The 22,763-nt window shown below is 38.5% G+C and overlaps 1 protein-coding gene across 1 annotated transcript in view; it reads right to left on the bottom strand.

Annotated features, from left to right (window-relative positions):
• Window positions 1-6,270, bottom strand: part of GABRR3 (gamma-aminobutyric acid type A receptor subunit rho3) — a 43,677-nt gene extending 37,407 nt beyond the window's left edge. Inside the window, exon 1 of the mRNA XM_059388166.1 lies at window positions 6,146-6,270. Within this exon, the coding sequence (XP_059244149.1) occupies window positions 6,146-6,270 (125 nt within the window). The remainder of the gene's footprint in view (window positions 1-6,145) is intronic.
• Between the last annotated feature and the right edge of the window lie 16,493 nt (window positions 6,271-22,763).

Here is a 22,763-nt window from a genome sequence, read left to right as displayed (position 1 = left end):
ATGCACTACCAATCAACAATAATATTTATAATGATCTCTTTGTACCTAGGAGGATTTTATATTCAGGAAGAGGGAGAGGTATGCCTTTATTTTGCCAAATGAGACAGAGCCATCATGAAGGAGACTGCAGTCAAGTTTTCAGGTAGATTAATTCTAAGAAAGAGGTCAGAGGAAGTCAAAGATCCAGAAATTGATTGTTTTAAAACTATCTGTGTCCACATGCCCCTCTGATAGCTTGCATGTACCTTTAGGAGTATAGGTGTCCTGCCATGAAGACCTTGGCTTATAAAATAAGATATGCATAAAAATTAATAAAGTGAAGACCAAAATAGGACAAAGGCAAGAGAAGCAAATATGCCTAATAAGGGGGTTAATAAATGATGGAGCACCAGGTTTAGCTCAGAACTTTCTGGTCTAATTCAATATATATATATCACTTTAAACTACTTTGTGTCTCCTGCCCTCTCTCCTTTTCTAGAAAAAGTAACTTCATTTTTAGTAGCTACTGAAAGAAGGTTTTTGGATAACATCTGAGAAGAGGATCTTCTAAAAGGCTCAGTGCTGATAGAGTTGAGCAAAGAAATCTCAGTTCACGGAAGAGTCTTACATGAGAACTGTCAATCTTTGTCTTTGCCAACAAATACTGAGGAAGAGTAGGTGTAAGTCTTGTAATAGTCATCGCTTCTAGCTTTGAGTAGAGTCTTTTCCTTCCTGGATGAGACAAAGGAAACCTATTTCCATGCTCTCCCTCTTCTTGGTATCAGAAACTCTAATTTTGTGATTAAGAGAGAGGGGGAAGAAAAGACTGGATTTTGAGTGGATTCAGAGAGATTAAGGGAGTCTTTGAGGAGGATTTGTTATGCAAAGAATTAAAAAGTACTAGAGCCAGATGAGGAAAAGTAAATACATCTAAGTCATTCTGAGGCATTGGGGTTAAATAAATGGAATGACAAAACTCATTTTAATTGAGACACTAACACTCAGCAGGTTATTTACAAAGCTGCTTTCCCAAGGGTCTATATATTTAATTTACTAGGATGAAACTAGTTGAAAACAAGTAAGCTGACATGAATAGACTATTTACCCAAGGAAGAATATAATTAACAAGCATATTAAAAAAAAATGTTTAATCTAGGAGTGCCTGGGTGACTCATTCAGTTAAGCATCTGACTTTTAATGTCAGCTCAGGTCATGACCTCATGGTCCTGGGATCTAGCCCAGTATCAGGTTCTGGTCTCACCGTGAGTCTGCTTAGATTGTCTTTCTCCCTCCCCTCCTGCCCCTCCTCCTGTGTGTGTGTGAGTGCACCCACTCTCTCTTTCTCCCTCTCTCTACTAAATAAACCTTGAAAAAATAAAAATAAAAAACATGTAATGTAGAGAGTTAACAGCAAGATATCAATTAAGAACAATACCATTTTATACCTATTAAATGAGCCCCAAACACAAAATCTCAGTAGCCAACCATGTTAAAACCATGTTAAAATGGTATGACAAAATGGAAACATTTACACTTTGTAGGTGACAGTGCAAATATTTGCAAAACCCTATTAGAAATAAATTTCAAGTGCTATGAAGATAATTCATATGCTTTGACTCATAATTCATTTCCCGGAATTTTGTAATTTTTATTGGTACAGGGAAAACTACATGCATGAAAATATTTCCTGCTGTGATTCACAGCAGTGCAAAACTGAAAATAAACGTTCAAGAATAATTGATCCTTTAATTCAAAGTGATATTATGGAGTGATTAAAATTACCAACCATTATAATGACCATGAAACAATGTAGAAAGTGATGAAGTTAAAAAAATACAAAATAGTTTCTATACACTAATTTTAAACATGAAAAGTTATGGAGCTATAGGAATAAGGATTAGAACTTGGAAAAGGGAGAACATAATTGAGATTCTTTGTGTTGTTTCCATGTAAAATTCCGTTACTGAATTTGTATAATAAATGCTTTATAAATTATCTGGAACAAGCTGAACCTGCCATCTTGGATCTTTTCCAGAGAAGGGCTCAGGCACCACTCTCCGCCTTATCATTCCAGAAGCATGTCCTGCTGCTTAACATGGAGGTTTTTTCTTTTTTTTCTCTCTCTCACTGGAGCTCTGTTACGAACCAATACACTAAAGGAATCCAGTAGTCTCAAATAATGTGTAGGCAACATTTAAAAAACTCTTTGCGTAGATTTATTATTTTCCTTTTAAAAATACTAAATGAAGCAAAAATGTCATAGTGGGCTACATAGATGCAAATCTATGAATGCAATAAAGTAGGAACATAAGGTGATCCAGTTTTTGATCACTAGGACCACCTTCATACTTCTGGATCTGATGCTTATATCTAGGTCCCTGAGGCTTTTGCATTTTCTTAGGGAGGACATGGTGCATTTTATAGAGCAAGTCTTGTGGCTTTGACTGAGCTGTTCCTGAATTCTCCAATTCTGGAAAGACATACCTGACTTTAGTCAATGTACCGTCTCTTATAAAGGAAAAAACCCCATACAGAGAAACATTTCTGTGGAGGAGCCACCCAGAGAGAAGGCCCCATTTGAGATACGACAGTTTCTATATCTTACTTGGGTCTCTATCTAATCATGAGCTCAGTGATAAGGCCTCAGTTTCCCTATCTGTGAAATAAGCAAATTACCAGTTTAAGAGCTGGTCTGCAGGAATTTTTTTGTATAGCCCATATGTTATATTAAATTGGAAAATTTCACATGAAAATCTTACTTTCCTGCGTCTTTTACAAAATCAAAGAATCTGGCAAGACCGGGGTCAAGTTTTCTTGCAACAAGAAAAGGCTGGACATGACCAGCTATGGGCTTCAGAGGAGCACTCTGTCTGTAGTTGGCCCAACCTCTACCACTGCCTTCTGTGTTCCTTGCAGGAGCACTTGCACTTGCCATCCCTAGGACCATCCCTTTATGTTAGATTCATGGATGTGCTGGTAAATGTTTAGCAAGTTGTTCCCCGGGAGCACAAAAACAAAAACAAAACCAAAAAAACCCCAGCCCTATTTTTTTTTTTTTTTTAAGATTTTATTTATTTATCAGAGAGAGAGGGGGAGAGAGCGAGCACAGGCAGACAGAATGGCAGGCAGAGGCAGAGGGAGAAGCAGGCTCCCTGCTGAGCAAGGAGCCTGATGTGGGACTCGATCCCAGGACGCTGGAATCATGACCTGGCGTCCCAACCCCAGCCCTATTTTTAGTGTTTGCTGATTTCCATAATGTCAATATTCCCATGTGGCTGATTTCAAGGTACTGACATGACCAAGATGTGCATACGGCATAGTGTAGTGCTATAAAATATAACATAACATAATGTAATTTAACATGATTTAATGTAATAGATAGGATATCTATCTTACAGGCAGGATAGAATGAAAGAATGAGGTAATGGTAAAATATAGTAAAGGAATAAGGAAGTGGTGAGTTTTAAGTATTTATTACCTTTTTTTTTTTAAAGATTTTTTAAGATTTTATTTATTTACTTGACAGAGAGAGAGAGAGAGAGAAAAACAACAAGCAGGGGGAGCAGCAGGCAGAGGGAGAGGGAGAAGCAGGTTCCCCGCTGGGCAGAGAGCCTAATGTGGGGCTCAGTCCCAGGACCCTGAGATCATGACCTGAGCAGCCACTTAATCCACTGAGCCACCCAGGTGCCCCTTATTACCTTTTAAAGAAATAATTATTTAATTGTATGTTTATAAATTATACACATAGTTTAATTTTTAATGATGTTTATTTTCAACAGCTAGCAAACAGATTTCTTGGAAATGGTAACACTTGGCTCTTGCCAGCCAATATAGGCTGACTCTAGCACTATTCTTGAGGCCAGAGACACTGCATCTTTCCCCTAACATCCTTAATCCCCGACTAGGCACTTGGCATATAAAAGGGCACTCAATACAACTGTTGGAAGAATGAATAAATATTCAATGAGTCTATATGCCTAATCCTCTTTGTATCACCAGGGAGCCAAATCTCTTCCCTAGGCAAAACAGGGACATTTATCACCAGCCAAAATTTACTTTATTCGCCAATTCCCCTTCTTCTCCTGTTTTGTTTTTAAGAAACAAAAGGTATCTTTAGGTAAACAATTTTCACAATATTTGGATAAAAAAAGGAATATTTGGGTAAAGAGTAAGATGATATTCTGAAAGAAAATAATTAATAACAAAGCATTTAAGGGACTGATTGTATGAAAACCAGCTCAAAATAATACACAGGAATGCCAGGTTATGTAAATACATCCACTTCATAGTTTTTAAAGAAAGATCATGCCTTTTTTCAATGTTCATTCTATTAGTTCTCTTGTGTTATAAGAGAATGGATTATTAATTAACTAATTCATTACTTACTTAGTTATTGATAATCAGATTGGGTGAGAGCAAAGAGCCTCACAGTATTTATTCACATATTAAGGTCTGAAGAATCCTGGGCTCCTTACTCTAGAAACTACCCTAATAGAGTAACTTCTGTGTTTTTGTCAAAAATGCCTTCAAATCTGCATGAGAGACTGGCAAGTGACAGCTAGGAAATTGGCTGGCTGGATTACTGGGTTCACTCAGGGAAAATGATGGCTTTCATTCTAAGTGGCTACTTTTGAACCATGGTGGTGGTTTATTCAATCCTTATTGCCCTAGACGATTTTTCTCTGAAGAACAAAAGACACTAATAGAAATTTCAAGTTATATTCTAGCTTGTTGCTGAAAGGGGTACCTCACTTAGGATATGGAGAAGTGAAAACACATGTTTGGCCCCAAGAAGCAGACACCCTGAGATTCCCTCTTCATTTAAATATGGTCTAACAAGGATACCTCCAATATAAGAACAAAAAAATTTGTACCTCACCACAAAGAACTGACGTTCTCCTCTTGCCCCTTAAAGAACACCTAAAAGACCACACATAGTAGATGTTTCTGCAGCAACTCTTTATTCATAGTGGGTCTGTGTGATGTGTTGGCTCCTATGACAATCTCTCTTTTCCTCAGTCTGGTGGTGTAACCTTATGCTCCTCAAATACTGCTCCCCTAACTGTCTTGAAGAAGACTCAGAAAGTGGCTAAACTGGACAAAACTTCTTATTATCTCAGATCCGAGCGTGGGAAAAAATGCATGGGAAAAGAGTGTGAGAGGTGGCCCTTGATTTTTTTTTTTTAATTTGGTTCTTGATTTTTAAGAGCAGAGCAGAAATCAGGAGCCTAGTAAATTTTTCCTGCCTACCCCCTCACCTCCCAGTCGCTTCCTTTGTTTCTGGTCATCAAACCTGAGGCTTCACAAGGATTTATTAAAATTTCATGTTCATTTCCCTGATCTTATTGGGAATGCTTCATAAATATTCAAGATTAGAGGGCAATCTGGCTGAAACAGCTGTCACCTCATTCATTGCCAAGGTTGGCTGGGTGACGTAACTCACCTAAATTCCTCAATTTCCCCTCCTGGGTATTTTTCAAAGTATTGCACTTGGTGAAAAGGAGAGACTTCCCCCAAGGCAAGAAGTCACTTTTTGGCTATTAAAGGCACTTGTGTGGGACCCCTGGTACTAAAACCCATGGGTAAAGCAGGATGAACGCTCTACCAGCTCATGTGCCTTTGCTAGCACGTGTGCACATGCTCTCAATTATTCATGGTAAGATAATAATGATAATATATTGACATTCAGGGTAATATTTCAAAGGTATTAAAACTCACCTTGGAAGGCAACAAATGGCTTTAATGCTTTCCATTACTATGTTATCGATATATGGAACTATCCACTCTTGGAAGTCCTTGACTTTAGAAGTTGTTGCTTAGACCAATTTCTACTCAAACAAATTTGGGGAAACTTTCAACTTGTGTCATTATGGTAGTAATAAATGCATTATTCATTGAAGAAATACATTCCCTGAAAGAAGATCTCTATGTAAGCCCTTATTTTCTCCAAAAATAAGCATACAATTGCCAGAGACAGACCCAGGCTTCTGCTCTTCCTGATACTACCCAGAAGTGATTTATTTTGATGGGTGAATGCTATCTCTAGAGACAGTCACCCTCAAATATGTGATACCTGTGGAGATTTGTTTCTAGGTTTCCCATAGGTCTAAGGAAGCTGGTGCAGGAGGGCAATGACTGAGGAGAGGATATACTATGACTCTCTTACCGGGATCTTTTCATTGCAGGGGAGCACTGCGGGTGGGACTTCGTGATTTCAGAAGCAGCACATTTAACCAGCATCAGTGCGATCCAGATGCTGGTGAAGAAGACCAACGGGGAAGCCAGGATCATCTCTTCCGAAAGAAAGGAACGTAGATGGATGCAGGCAATATTGCGACCCGTAGTGCTTCTTCATGCGTCTCTTTAAAAGGAAATAGAGTGCCAAGTAAAAGGAAAAGGAAATAGAGGGCAAAGTAAAGTTATCAAGGAAAAGGGAGAGGCATTGCCTTCAATGCGGCGTCTTCTGTTTTAGTAGATTAAATAGGTTCACATCACTTACAGGCAAACATCTGTCTGGCTCATCCGCAGTTTAGGGAGAACAAAGCAGATCTTTTCATTTTCAGTTTCCATCCTTTAGTTCCTCTTTCCAGGGAAGGTTCTTAGTGGGATGCCTGATCCTCTACTCAATGCACTCTCAGCCACGGTCCTTCCTCGCAGACAAAGAAGAGAGGTTAGGAATTAAATCCCCTTAATCCAACACAATATCATTTGAATATATTTAATGATCCAGCAAAATAATATGCTTAAAAAGAACAAAGATGATTAATTTAATTTTAATTATTCATTTGAAGACCTTTTTTTTCTCCTGGCTTCCTTTTAACCAGAAATTAATCTTTCTCTCCCTAAAGGCATACAGATTGTCATAGTGCATACAAAAAATAAATTATTAGTTTTGTTGGGCAAATAATCATATTTTAAGATGATTGTGTATCCCATTGAAAGCATAAGTGGTTCAATTTAAGATTTAATATGTTAAGCAGCCTGATAAGTAAGAAAGATATTAGCATGGGCTGTGTGTAAGGAATACTGTCACTGTTAAATTATGATCATACACATTCCTATAAGTTCTCTGCACCCATAGAGTAGAAATATTCCCTGGAAACATTTCCTCTATGTATGCAAAGGTCCAAAGAATGAGTATGTCAGTGAAATTAAATTTCTCCAACAGGAATATCACAAAGTGAGCAATATAGCAACAGCTGACCTGTTTACCAGAATTGAGGAAGAATACCATTTTCTTCTCAGAGCTAGAGTCGAAGGAAATTCTTAAATTTCCTGGAATTGATTGGTCTCCTTGACACCTTGTATCCTATGATATTGCTTTGGCACATTAATTTATTTTCCTTAGGTTACATCTTCTCTTAGCCAATGTCATAAGACATTGTATGTTTGTATGTTTCTTAGCCATGCCTATTCTCTTTAAAATATGTGCTTAATACAAAATATTACAAATAGGCAGAATGATGTAATAATTTCTTACCTCTCCCCTTAACCTCTAGGGTTTATAATCATATACAGTTAAACTATTTACAAACCTTTTGTATGTTTCAGAAACTTTAAGGAAATGGTGACCTATTATACTGTTACTTCTGCAACCTACTTTTTCTCTTAACATTTTGCTTAGAGATTTATTATGCTGATAGATATAACTCTAGTTAAGTCACTTTTTAATTGCTATATGGCATTTCAGTGTGTGTGAATAACTAACATTTAACTTATTCTTTTATTAGCAGACATTATTTCTTCTTTTGCTTTTCTAAACTATCTATTATAAACGATTCTGCAGTGAACATTTGTAAATATTTCCTTGTGCACAGGTGTATGAGTTTCTCGGTGTGTAGGGTACATACCTAGAAGTAAAACTGGGAGGCTGAACAATTTTCACACCTTCAAACTTACTGGATACTACTATATTGCTCATAACACCAATAATACCAATTCACACCCCCACCCCTAAAACACGAGAGTCCTCATTTTTAAAAATCTTATTTTAAGCTTGGTATTATCAGGTTTTTAAATATTACCTAATCCAATGGCTGTTGTAGTTTTTCTTTTGTTGTTGTTGTTGTTTTTTGTTTTTGTTTTCAATCTGACAGAGACACAGTGAGAGAGGGAACACAAGCTGGGGGTGGGAGAGGGAGAAGCAGGCTTCCCTCTGAGCAGGGAGGTGGATGTGGGGCTCAATCCCAGGACCCCATGTGGGGGCTTGATCCCAGGACCCGGGGGGATCATGACCTGTGCCGAAGGCAGCTGGTTGACGACTAAGCCACCCAGGCACCCCGCGGCTTCCGTTTTAATTTTAATTTCCCTACTGGCTAGAGAAGTGTCAACCTTAGAAATAAAACTGTCTGTTATTTTACTGTCAGACCCAGGTTTATTCCAGAACAGGGAGAGAATTGCAGTCCGGGACAAGCGAGCCCCAGCAAGGTATCTGCAAGTCGGTAGAAAAAGGGGACGAACTCACCTTTGTGGAGGAAAGGGGAACGTTGGGAGGGGCTGTTATAAACAGTGCACTGCAATCAGCTGGGAATTCGAAGGGTAGGGGCTTCTCATTGCCAGAGTTGGGCGGCAAGTGAGCCTTTCTTCCTCCTGGCTGGGATATTCAAGCAGGAGCCTCCGGTGTGGTTTGTCTTCCCATTGGGTCCGCCGTTGACAAGGACTGGTTGGCGTGGGAGCGCCCCCTGCTGGCCGCGGGATTCCATTCGAAAGACGGTTTCCTTTCACTCCTTTTCCCACAGGTCAGCACTTTTCTCCTGTATTTCTGGGCCACTAAGCTTTCCTCTTCTGCAAAGAGCCTGTCAACAGAAGACATGCCAGAAGAGCTGTCGGTCTTAAACTACTGTCACTTTGGCTGCTGGAGGACCTCCTTGTGGTCACAGTTTGTTCTGCCCCTCAGTGTCTGGTGGGATGCAGGACCTGACCCCTTGAGCCTACCACCCTATGCTACACAGGTCTGTTCTCTTCACTTAGTACCATTATCTGCACCAGTATTTCCCAAAGTAGTTCATGGCTACACGAGATATTTTGTGAAAAATTGGTTTGTGCTAAGTGAGTTTGGGAAATAGATTTTTACTACGCTTTCAGGGATTTATAGTTCACATTATACGGTACAGTGGAAGTATTCCTGTCCTGTAACAACTTGGAGGTTGTTCGTTCCATGGTCTTAGTCTCAGTCCTTATCTTGTTTGGTCTATTAGAAGTATTGACGCACCTGATCTCCCTCCTATTTGAAACGTTTTCTTCACCTGTCTTCTGGAATTCTATACTCTCCTGTTTTCCTCTCTGGTCATTCTTCTGTAGTCCTATTACCTGATTCTCTCTCCTCCATCAAACTGCATAATATTGGAACGGTCCCACCCTCAGTACCCCAGTACTGTAGCACTGGTCTTTCCTGTCAACTCACTTCTTTAGGGATCTCATCCAGTCTCAAGTCTTTAAAAACCATACCAACACTCCCCAATTTATATCACTGGTCTTTCTTCCAAAATTCCATCTCATATTGCTATGGTCTCGGTGTTTGTGGCCCCCAAAATTCATATGTTAAAATCCTAACCCCCAGAGGTGATGGTTTTAGTAAGTGGGTCCTTTGGGAGGTAATTAGGTAATGAGGATGAAGCCCTCCAAAAAATGGAAATTAATGGCCTTATTAAAGCGACACCAGAGAGATCCTCACCCCTTCCACCATGTGAGTATACAGTGAAAAATCTGCAACCCAGGAGACTCTCATCTGACCACGCCAGCACCCTGATCTCGAACTTTCAGCTTCCGGAACTGTGAGAAACAAATTTCTGTCATTTATCAGTCACCCTGTTGATGGTATTGTGTTAGAGCAGCATGAATGGACTAAGACACACATCCAACTGCCTGCTTAATATTTTCACTTGGATGTCTGATAAGTATCTTAAGTTCAACATGTCCAAAAGTAAGCTCATTAATATTTCTGTTCTGATTCACCTACAACTTTCTCTATCTGAACTTATAACAATACTGTCCTTTCTTGACTCCTCTCCTGCACTCCATGTCCAATCCACCTTAAAAATACATCCAGGACCCGAATGCTTCTCACTACCACCTCAGCCACTTCTCTGGTCTTCAGTCACCATCTTGCTTGAATTTTTGCAACAGTGACCTAAGTGGTCTGCTTGCTTCTTCCTTTGCTCTGTTTCATTTAATTCATGACAACCAGTGATTCTTTCAAAATAAAGATCAAGTAAAGTCACTCCTCTCTTCCAAACCCTGGAATGGCTTCCTCTTTTTCTCAATTTACAGAGTCTTTACAAAGACTAGGAAAGCATCACATAATCTACAACTCCCTCCTCCTCTGCTTCTCTGACTCCTATGTTCCTTTGGTTCCCATCAGCTGTTCTGCAAACACAGACCTCTGTTGTTCCTTGAATGTTAGCAAGAATGTTTCCACCTCAGGAAACTGAGATGGAAATAGGTTGTTACACTTGCCTGACACACTCTTTATCCAGGTATCCAGGTAACTCCTTATCTTTGCTCAAATGTCATTTACCTCAATGGTATGTTCCCTGACCACTCTTCAAAAAAAAAAAAAAAAAAAAAAGTAGTAGGTTCCCTTTCTTCCAAGAACCTGTGCTACAGTCGACCTTTTATGGCTCTTAGCACATTTTATACAGCTTAATTGTTATGTTTATTGTTTGTTTTCTGTCTAACCTTGCTAGAATGTAAGCTGTACAAGAGAGCAATCTTTCTTTGTTTGTACCTTGGAGTATTCCAAACACAACCATTTTTGGGAAATAGTCTGTGTTTAATAAATATTTGTTGAATGATTATTAACACATCAAAAGCCTTATTAAAAGAGCTTGTTTAGTTTTCCTGAATTCTGTTTCCCAAACTTGGTTGGCCTCAGATCTCCTTAAAAAAACAAAAAAACAAAAACAACAACTAATGTAACCATCCCTCAGAACAACGTACTGCTTAAAATATACTTATGAGAAATTATACTAGTTACCAAGCATGCTTAGATATAGCCTTAGATATAGCCTTAAAAAAAGCATGTACTGGCAACAGGCCTCTGGGGAAGAGGACGATATACATCCTTGAAACTGAGCAGTTGGGGATGCCCAGCTCACTCAGGGCAGACTGCTGCCCGCTTCATTTTTCTGTTATCTCCCCTTCCCCAGAGAGCATCAGCAGTTAGTCAGATAATCCTTTCATTTGAGCTTGCTCACTGTAGGTCATGTACTACATGACCAGACATGTTTTGCCTTTCTTCTTACATATGTACAAGACCAGGTACCAGGTCAATGTATAATCTACTCCGGCTTTGTTGATTATTACTCACTTTCTAGTAACTATGAGACTGAGGAGTTTTTCGGGAGACAGTCTTTTCTACTGTTGTCCCCTGCTCCCATTCTCTTACAGTTGACTTGTTTGTGCCTCATTTTTCCCCCATGCACCGTCAGGAGGGGACAATCTACAGGACTTACTAATATTCCTCAGATAGAGTGCTCCTTTAGAACACCCATTGGGAAATTCTGATTTATAGGCTCTGCTTTACACATCCTCCCTATCAAAATGTTATGTCCCATCATCTTGAGACTACTTTTGATGACTGCTGAACTTTTGAATTCATAGCATAATAGTGGCAGCTGATTAAAAAGAAATCAGCTGGGTGGCTCAGTGCGTTAAAGCCTTTGCCTTTGGCTCGGGTCATGATCTCAGGGTCCTGGGATCGAGCCAGCATTGGGCTCTCTGCTCAGCAGGGAGCCTGCTTCCTCCTCTCTCTCTGCCTGCCTCTCTGCCTACTTGTGACCTCTGTCTCTATCAAATAAATAAATAAAATCTTAAAAAAAAATCAAGCAAGACATTAAAAGGGGATTTTGAAGCAGTATTTTGACCTGAAGGAATGAGGCACTAAAGCAGAAATTGTCTACATTTTTGTTGGTAGTGGAGCTATTTTGGAGCACATGATTTTTAGACACATCTGGCAGATCATATGCCTTCCACTATCACTTAAATCACAGTGGTGTGCCCCTCTTCACATTGTAAAGATGAATCAATGGTGCAAATCCTTCTGACCACTTTACTGAATGATCTTTGCTAGACCAACTACCCATAAAAATAGTAACATTAAGGGAGGAATAAAAGTAGTTTATATTTTCTCAGCTATGAATTTTAAGTGGGAAATGGTTTGCATCAAAATCAAAATAAGGCACTGGCCTAGGCTACAAAGAGTTGGCCTGTGGAAGGTCTTAGGGTTTCAGTTCAATTACAATAAGACATCTGTCTCTGTTGATACTGAATCGACTCCTTAACATTATCCCTGTAGTACTTTCTGTGAAAGCCCAGTAAGCTTCTTAAGAGAAAAGCAGAAAACCACATCTGTCAAAATTAGAAGGTGGCAACTACAAGGAAACAAAATGAATCACAGGGTCACTGGAGAATTGTGTAATGGTTTAAGTCCCCCTCGAATAAATTGCCTCTTGTTCACTCTTGGTCCACCCTGATGGTATCAGCCAGTTACTATCCCTTTGACAGGGAGCCAAAGAGAAAACTCAGTCTAGCTGTGTCCTTAAGGTATTCATCATGGGTCATGTAGCTATGACTTTGCCTCCAAAGAGGGAAAAGGAAAGTGAAGTGAAAATCTTATTTAGACTGGGTCGAGAACATCTGAAAAACAACCATAAAGTCCAAGCCTCCAGAAATTTCCTGATGTATCTGCGTGAATATCCTGAGATGAAAATCATAGAGTTGTAGGATGTTGTTATGGAAAAAAAAAAAAAACTTTGGAAAGCATTTAGACTATCCCTTCCTCTTTTCAATATATGAAGAAACTGAGATTGGAGAGATTATACACATTTCATTTGCATTTGTTTTCTCATTTATTTCACTTTGGTTCTTTGGAAATAAAACCTGGCCATGCCAAGAACAGCCAGTAGGGGGCACTTGCTCCCCCCGAATCTTTGTTCTCATTCAGAAATGGTGTTTTCTCTTCTGTTTCCCCGAATTACCAAGCCCCAGTAAAGCTTCTATCCTTTTTACACCATTTTATTCACCCTTCCCAACTTCAATTCTGAGATATAGAATGCGCTGAGGAAGGAGAGGAGACTGAAGAATCTTGCTCACTTTAGAGGAAAGTGGGTGACATTAAAGCAGAGCAATCTTCATCCACCATGCAATAGTACAATATGGTCACTAGATGGCAGCATAGACTACACATACCCATCCAGATCCCACTATTCGTGTCCTCTCCCTCAAGAAAGGGGAATCTCAATGATTTGCGCTTAACGGCACAGACAAAATTAAAGGAAAGGATTAATAGCATAATGCCAAATGACTCAAAGAGAAAAGGTCCTTGTTATCAGAGGAAAAGGCAGTTATTTACTTTGAATGTAGATCGACTAATGATGTGGTTTCTCTGAATAGGAGTATATTTTGAAGGTTTCACTTCTTACTAAATGTAAGAATGGCACTTTGTTTTATCTCTGGGACAGCTAGGAGGTAGAACTGAACACTGTGGTTGGAATGAGGCAAGATGGTGGGGGACTAGCAGACTGATAAGGCATCAGGTCCCAGGAGCTCAGCTAGATAGTATCAAGCCATTTCAAACACCTACAACCTCAACAGGAGATAGAAGAGAAGAAGAGCAGCAATTATAGGAACAGAAAATTGACCACTTCATGAAAGGCAGGACGTGCAGAGAAGTGAATCCAATTTGACTGGAAGATAGACCAAGGCGGGGGGGGGGGGGTTTGCAGATCCAGCTCCTGGCAAGCAGTGGAGCAGCGGAGCACAAAACCAGAACTTTTAGAAGTCTGCTCCACTGAGGGACATCACTTCAGAGGTAAAGTGGGGGTGGAACCCTCTTGGGGACAGTGTGGTCTCAGGTCCTGTGGGGTCATGGAAAGACCGGGGTGCCTGAGTGTGACAGAGTTCCCAGGTATCAGAGTGGGGAAACTGACTATAGAGACAGAGCCGAGGAGTGACCTCTCAGATTGGGGTTACCTTAAACTGTGACCAAGGCACTGCTGAGCCACTGCTCTTCAAGTAGGGACCCCACAAGTGGCAGATCTGGGGAGACTCACCTTCCTCCTCTGGGAGGAGCTGTGTGGCAGGAATCATCTGGGTTTGGAGACTCCAAATGGGGCTCTTTGCCAGAGGTAAAATGCTGGGTCACTGGCTAGGTGAGCACAGAGCATGGACAGAGACCAGGGAGATGGGAGTGATTGACTGCATATCTCTGAGGGCACACTGAAGAGTAGGGCCTTGAGCTCTTGGCTCCTCTGGGCTGGAGATTGGGAGGCTGCCATTTTCATTCCTGTTCTCCAGAGCTCTATGGAAAGCATTCAGGGAACAAAAGCTCCAGAGAGTGAACCTGAGCAGGTTACTTAGCCTAGCCCCTGGCAAGAATGGTCCAATTCCACCTCAGACAAAGACATTTGAGACTCACTGCAACAGGCCCCTCCCCCAGAAGATCAGCAAGAACATCCAGCCAAGACCAAGCTCACTGATCAAGGGGAACAGCTGAACTCCAGAGCTAGGGGAAAGCAACACATAGAATTTGTGGCTTTCCCCCCATGATCCTTTAGTCTCGCAAAGATAATTTTTAAATTTTTTTTCTTATTCTATTTTTTTAACTTTTATTCTTTCTTCTTTTAACATTTTTTAACTAGTCTATCTTAACAATAACATTGTAAAAAAAATCCTTTTTAAACCTTCATTGTTATAGTCATATTTTATCCTTTCATTGTACTTAACCTTATTTTTGTATACATATAATATTTTTTTCTAAAAAATTTTAGAATACAATTTCTTCCAATAGATCAAAATATACCCTGAATCTAGCACATGGCTTTGTTCTAGTTAGCCTAAGCACAATTTCTCCTCTTTCTTTTTTCTTTTTCTTTTTACAACCAACTTATCTTATCAATTCCTTTTTTATAACTTTTAAAAATTTTCATCTTTACAGTCGTATTCCATCCCTTCATCAAGTTTAACCTTATTTTTATAGATATATAAGTTTTTCTTTCTTTAAAATTTTGGAAGGCAGTTTCTTGTAAGAGAACAAAATACACCCAAAATCAAGTGGGTGGCTCTGTTCTTTTCATCAATCATATATATATAATTTTCCCCCTTTTGTCTCCCCCCCCCCCCAGTTTTGGGTCTCTCTATTTTTTTTTTAATTTTTTAATTTTTAAAATTTCTTTTCAGTGTACCAGAATTCATTGTTTATGCACCACACCCAGTGCTCCATGCAATATGTGCCCTCCATAACACCCACCACCAGGCTCACCCAACCTCCCACCCAAACTCCCTGCCCCTTCAAAACCCTCATATTGTCTTTCAGAGTCCATGGTCTCTCATGGTTCATCTCTTCCTCCAATTTCCCTCAACTCCCTTCTCCTCTCCATCTCCCCATGTCCTCCATGCTATTTCTTATGCTTTGGGTCTCTTCTGATTTGGTTAGCGTACATTTTTCTGGGATCTTTGCCACCCTTTTAAAATTATTTTATTTATTATTATTATTTTATTGTTGTTTATTTTAATATTTTATTCTCTCATTCATGTATTCTTATCTGGATAAAATGACAAGGCAGAAAAACTCACCACAGAAAAACAGGAGGCAGTACACATGACTAGGGACCTAATCAATACGAACATTGGTAATATGTTAGATCTAGAGTTCAGAATGATGATTCTGAAGATGCTAGCTGGGCTTAAAAAAGGCATGGAAGATATTAGAGAAACCCTGTATGGAGAAATAAAGGTCCTTCTGGAGAAATAAAAGAACTCAAATCTAACCAAGTTAAAATCAAAAAGCTATTAATGAGGCACAATAAAAAATGGAGGCCCTTACTGCTAGGATAAATGAGGCAGAAGAGAGAATTAGTGATAAAGAAGACCAAATGATGGGGAATAAAGAAGCTAAGCAAAATAGGGGTACCTGGGTGGATCAGTTGGTTAAAGCCTCTGCCTTCAGCTCAGGTCAGGATCCCTGGGTTCTGGGATCAAGCCCCACATCAGGCTCTCTTCTCAGTGGGGAGCCTCTCCCACCCAGCCTACCTCTCTGCCTACTTGTGATCTCTGTCTGTCAAATATATAAATAAAATCTTAAAAAAAAAAAAAAAAAGAAGAAGAAGAAGCTGAGCAAAAGAGAGACAACTACTGGACCACAAGGGGGAATTTGAGAGATAAGTTACACCATAAGACAAAGCAACATTAGAATAATTGGGATCCTAGAAGAAGAGGTAGAAAGAGAGAGGAGGACAGAAGGTATATTGGAGTGAATTACTGTAGAGAATTTCCCTAATATGGCAAAGGGAACAAACACCACAGAGACCTGGCAGGCCAGAAAGAACTGGCATGATATATTCAGAGCACTAAATGAGAAAAATATGCAGCCAAGAATACTATATCCAGCTAGGCTATCATTGAAAACAGAAGGAGAGATAAAAAGCTTCCAGGACAAACAAAAATTAAAAGAATTTTCAAACACCAAAGCAACCATACAGGAAATATTGAAAGGGGTCCTCTAAGCAAAGAGAGAGCCTAAAAAGTAGTGGACCAAAAAGGAACAGAGACTATATACAGTAACAGTCACCTTACAGGCAATACAATGGCACTAAATTTGTATCTTTCAATAGTTATCCTGAATGTGAATGGGCTAAGTACCCCAATCAAAAGACACAGGGTATCAGAATGGATTAAAAAATCAAAACCCATTAACATGCTGTCTACAAGAAACTCATTTTAGATCCAAAGACACCTTCAGATTTAAAGTGAGGGGGTGGAAAACAATTTACCATGTTAATGGACATCAAAAGAAAGCTGGGTTGGCAATCCTTATATCAGATAAATTAGATTTTAAGCCAAGGTACATAATAAGAGATGAGGAAAGGGGCGCCTGGGTGGCTCAGTGGGTTAAGCCACTGCCTTCGGCTCAGGTCATGATCTCAGGGTCCTGGGATTGAGCCCCACATCGGGTTCTCTGCTCAGCAGGGAGCCTGCTTCCCCCTCTCTCTCTGCCTGCCTCTCTGCCTATTTGTGATCTATCGAATAAATAAAATCTTTAAAAAAAAAAGAGAGATGAGGAAAGACACTATATCATACTTAAGGAGTCTGTCCAACAAGAAGATCTAGCAATTTTAAATATCTATGCCCCTAACATGGGAGAAACCAACTATATAAACCAATTAATAACAAAATCAAAGAAACCCATCAACAAAAATACAATAATAGTATGGGACTTTAACACCCCCTTCACTGAAATGGACAGATCACCAAAGCAAAAGATCAACAAGGAAATAAAGGCCTTAAGTGACACACTGGACCAGGCGGACATCACAGATATATTCAGAACATTCCATCCCAAAGCAACAGAATACACATTCTTCTCTAGTGCACATGGAACATTCTCCAGAATAGATCAAATCCTGGGTCACCAATCAGGTCTCAACTGGTACCAAAAGATTGGGATCATTCCCTGCATATTTTCAGTCCACAATGCTCTGAAGCTAGAACTCAATCACAAGAGGAAATTTGGAAAGGACCCGAATACATGGAGGCTAAAGAGCATCCTACTAAAGAATGAATGGATCAACCAGGAAATTAAAGAATTTAAAAAATTCACGGAAACAAATGAAAATGAAAACACAACTATTCAAAATCTGTCGGACACAGCAAAGGTTGTCCTGAGAGGAAAGCATATAACAATACAAGCCTTTCTCAAGAAACAAGAAAGGTCTCAAGTATATAACCAAACCCTACACCTAAAGGACCTGGAGAAAGAATGGCAAAGAGAGCCTAAAACCAGCAGTAGAAGAGAAATCATAAAGATCATAGCAGAAATCAATGAAATAGAAACCAAAAGAAAGAACAGTAGAAAAAATCAACAAAACTAGGAGGTGGGTCTTTGAAAGAATTAATAAGATTGATAAACCCCTGGATAGACTAGACTTATCAAAAAGAAAAGGGAAAGGACCCAAATAAATAAAATCATGAATGAAAGAGGAGAGATCACAACTAACACCTAAGAAATACAAACAATTATAAGAACATACTATGAGCAACTATACGCCAGCAAAATCTGGAAGAAATGGATGTATTCCTAAGGACATATAAACTACCAAAACTGAACCAGGAAGAAATAGAAAACCTGAACAGACCCACAACCAATAAGGAGATTGAAGCAGCCATCAAAAGTCTCCAAAGAAACAAAAACCCATGGCCAGACAGCTTCCCAGGGGAATTTGCCAAACATTTATAGAAGAATTAACACCTGTTCTCTTGAAACTGTTCCAAAAAAATAGAAATGGAAGGAAAACTTTCCAACTCATTTTATGAGGCCAGCATTACATTGATCCCAAAACCAGACAAAGACCCTGCCAAAAAGGAGAATTACAAAGCAATATCCTTGATGAACACAGGTGTGAAAATTCTCACCAAAATTCTAGCCAATAGGATCCAGCAGGACATTAAAAGGATTATTCACCATGACCAAGTGGGATTTATTCCTGGGCTGCAAGTTTGGTTCAATATCTGCAAATCAATCAATGTGATATAATACATTAATAAAAGAAAGAACAAGAACCATATGATACTCTCAATAGATGCTGAAAAAGCATTTGACAAAGTACAACATCCTTTCTTGACTAAAACCCTTCACAGTGTGGGGATAGAGGGTACATATCTCAATATCATCGAAGGTATGAAAAAACCACAGCAAATACCATTCTCAATGGAGAAACACTAAGAGCTTTTCTACTAAGGTCAGGAACATGGCAGGGCTGTCCACTACCACCACTGCTATTCAATACAGTACTACAAGTCCTAGCCTCAGCAATCAGACAACAAAAAGAAATAAAAGGCATCCAAGTTGGCCAAGAAGAAGTCAAACTCTCACTTTGCAGATGATATGATACTTTATGTGGAAAACCCAAGTGACTCCACTCTTAAGCTGCTAGAACTCATACAGAAATTCAGTAAAGTTTCAGGATATAAAGTCAATGCACAGCAAAAAAAAAAAAAAAAAAAAAGTCAATGCACAGAAATCAGCTGCATTTCTATACACCAACAGCAAGACAGAAGAAAGAGAAATTAAGGAGTCAATTCCATTTACAATTGCACCCCAAACCATAAGATACCTAAGAATAAACCTACCCAAAGAGGCAAAGAGTCTGTACTCACAAAACTATAAAGTACTCATGAAAGAAATTGAGGAAGGCACAAAGAAATGGAAAAACATTCCATGCTTATAGATTAGAATAAAAAATATTGTGAAAATACTTATGCTACCTAAAGCAATCTATGCATTTAATGCAATCCCTATCAAAATACCATAAATTTTTTTCAAAGAAAGAGAGTAAATAATCCTAAAATTTATATGGAACCAGAAAAGACCCTGAATAGCCAGAGGAATGTTGAAAAAGAAAGCCAAAGTTGGTGGCATCACAATTCCAGACTTTAAGCTCTATTACAAAGCTGTAATCATCAAGACGGTATGGTACTGGCACAAAAACAGACACACAGATCACTGACACAGAATAGAGACCCCAGAAATGAACCCTCAACTCCTTGGTCAACTAATCTTCGACAAAGCAGAAAGAATGTCCAATGGAAAAGAGACAATCTCTTGAAAAAGTGGTGTTTGGAAAACTCAACAGCTGCATGCAGAAGAATGAAACTGGACCATTTACTTACACTGCACACAAAAACGGACTCAAAAAAATGGATGAAAGACCTCAATATGAGATAGGAATCCATCAAAATGCTTGAGGAGAACACAGGCAGCAACCTCTTTGACCTCAGCCACTTCCTAGAAACATCACCAAAGGCAATAAAAGCAAGGGCCAAAATGAACTATTGGGATTTCATCAAGATCAAAAGCTTTTGCACAGCAAAGGAAACAGTCAACAAAACCAAAAGACAACTGACAGAATGGGAGAAGATATTCGCAAATCACATATCAGAGAAAGGGCTAGTATTCAAAATCTATAAAGAACTTATCAAACTCAACACCCAAAGATCAAATAATCCAATCAAGAAATGGGCAGAGGACAAGAACAGACATTTATGAAAAAAAGACAACCAGATGACCATCAGACACATGAAAAAGTGCTTCACATCTCTTGGCATCAAGGAAATACAAATCAAAACCACAATGAGATACCACCTCACACCAGTCAGAATGGTTAAAATTAACCAGTCAAGAAACAGGTGTTGGTGAGGATGTGGAGAATGGGGAATCTTCCTACATTGTTGGTGGAAATGCAAACTGGTACAGCTACTCTAGACAACAGTATGGAGTTTCCTCAAAAAGTTGAAAATAGAGCTACCCTATGACCAGCAATTGCACTACTGCGTATTTACCCTAAAGATACAAATGTAGTGACTTGAAGGGGCATGTGCACCTGAATGTTTATAGCAGCAATGTCCACAAGAGCCAAAATATGGAAAGAACATAGATGTCCAGCAACAGATGATGGATAAGGAAGAGGTGGTATATATACACAATGGAATACTATGCAGCCATCAAAAGAAATGAAATCCTACCATTAGCAATGATATGGATGGAACTAGAGGGTATTATGCTGAGCGAAATAAGTCAATAAAAGAAAGACAAATATCATATGATCCACCTGATATGAGGAATTGGGAGGCAGAGTGGGGGGATTTGGAGAGTAGGGAAGGAAAAAAATGAAACAAGATGGGATTGTTAGGGAGACAAACCATGAGAGACTCTTAATCTCACAAAAGAAACTGAGGGTTGCTGGGGAGAGGAGGAATATGGAGATGGTGGTTGTGTTATGGACTTTAGGGAGGGTATGTGATATTGTGAGTGCTGTAAAGTGTCTAAACCTGACGATTCACAGACCTATACCCCTGGGTCAAATAATACATTATATATTAATAAAAATATTAAAAAATAAGTGAACACTGTGGAACAGAAGCTTTCTATCAAAACAAATTGCATTTAGCTCCAGGTCTAGTCCATTGAAATATAGCAATCATAATTCATGTTAGCTGCCAATCTTATTGCTCTCTACTAATATAGTCTGCATTTCCAACATCATGATTTAGATCATGCTATCACCATTCTCCCGGTCTCCCAGTCTCAAAAATTTGAAATCATCTTTGATCCTTCCCTTTACAGATTTTCTTTTTTTTTCCCCACTTTTTACCTTTTATTTATTTATTTTTTTATTGATTTATTTATTTTCAGCATAACAGTATTCATTATTTTTTCACCACACCCAGTGCTCCATGCAATCCAGATATTATAAAGATTTTCTTTTTAAAAAAAATTTGTTTTTTCCTTCAAAATTTCTTTTGCAGTTCCTTTGTATTTCCTTTGTCACTAGACCTTTTTGCCTTTAATATAAATATATAACTAAATTAGCCTCCTTGTCCCAAGTCTTTCTAGTTACTCTCTTTTATATGCAGTTGATAGTATATATTAATGATACTTCTTTCTCTAGTATCCTTTCTCTGGAAAAAATGTTTTACCATTGCTTATGGGAGAAATTTTATTCTGTTGTTGGTCTTATGTTATAATCTCTTTGCTAATACTACACTGTCTTGATCATTGTAGCTTCATAGTAAATAAATTTTAAATTCCTCCAACTTTATTCTTTTTCAAAGATGTTTTAGTTATTCTAGTTCTTTTTTCCTTGTTATACAAGTTTTAGAGTTAGCTTTCTGCTTCTACAAAAAAAAAAAATTCTGCTAAGATTTCCATTGGCATTGCATTAAACCTGGATCAATGTGGTAGAATCAATCATCTAATCAACAAGCACCTACTTAGATCTTTTATGCCTCTACTTGGGTCTTTTATGATTTCATCTGTCAGTGTTTTATAGTTTGCAGAATATAGATCTAGTACATATTTTGTTATATTTATACCTATGTATTTTATGTTTTTGGACTTATTATAAATAGCATTGATTTAAAAGTTTTGGCTTCCAATTGTACGTTGCTAGCATATAGAAAAATGACTGATTATTTCTTCAGTTTTTAAAATTGTTATAAAAAACATAACATAAAATTTACCATCTTAACCATATTTTGGTGTACAGTTCAGAATTAGTAAGTACATTGGAATTATTGTGCAATCATCACCACTGTTCATTTCCAGATTTTTTTTTTTTAAATACGACAAATTTTTTACAAAAGTTTAAGGTACAAAGAATTCCTACATAGTCATTTCCCTTACACATGCATAATATCCCTATTATCAACATCTTCAACCAGAAGAGGGACATTTGTTATAATTGAGACCCCTAATGTAGATACAGCATAGTTACCCAAAGTCAGTAGTTTATGTTATTTTTCACTTTTAGTGTTGTGCATTCTCTGGGTTGGATACATGAATAATGACATGCATCCACCTTTATAGTATCATGCACAGTATTTTCACTGACCTAAAAATCCTCTGTGCTCTACCTAATTATGGCTTTCCCCTCAAACCCTGGCAACTCAATGTTTTTACTAGCTCTGTTTCCCCCCATAGAGTATGCAGGAATTACCATTGGCTTCTTTCACTTTGTAATATGCATTTAAGTTTCCTCCATGTCTTTTTGTGGCTTGATATCTCATTTCTGTTGAGCACTGAATAGTAGTTTATTGTCTATATATACCATAGTTTATTTATCCATTCACCAATAATGTGGGACTTGGTTATTTTCTAGTTTTTGCAATTATGAATAAAGCTTCTATAAACATTTGTGGGCAAGTTTTTGTGTAGACATAAGTTTTCAACTTCTTTTGATAAATACCAACAAGTGCAACTGCTGGATCATATAGTAAGAATGTTTTTGTTT

The sequence above is a fragment of the Mustela nigripes genome, chromosome 2 (assembly GCF_022355385.1).
Source record: "Mustela nigripes isolate SB6536 chromosome 2, MUSNIG.SB6536, whole genome shotgun sequence".
Lineage (NCBI taxonomy): Eukaryota > Metazoa > Chordata > Mammalia > Carnivora > Mustelidae > Mustela > Mustela nigripes.
Note: the sequence above shows the minus strand (reverse complement) of the source record. Positions and strands in the feature narration are given on the sequence as shown.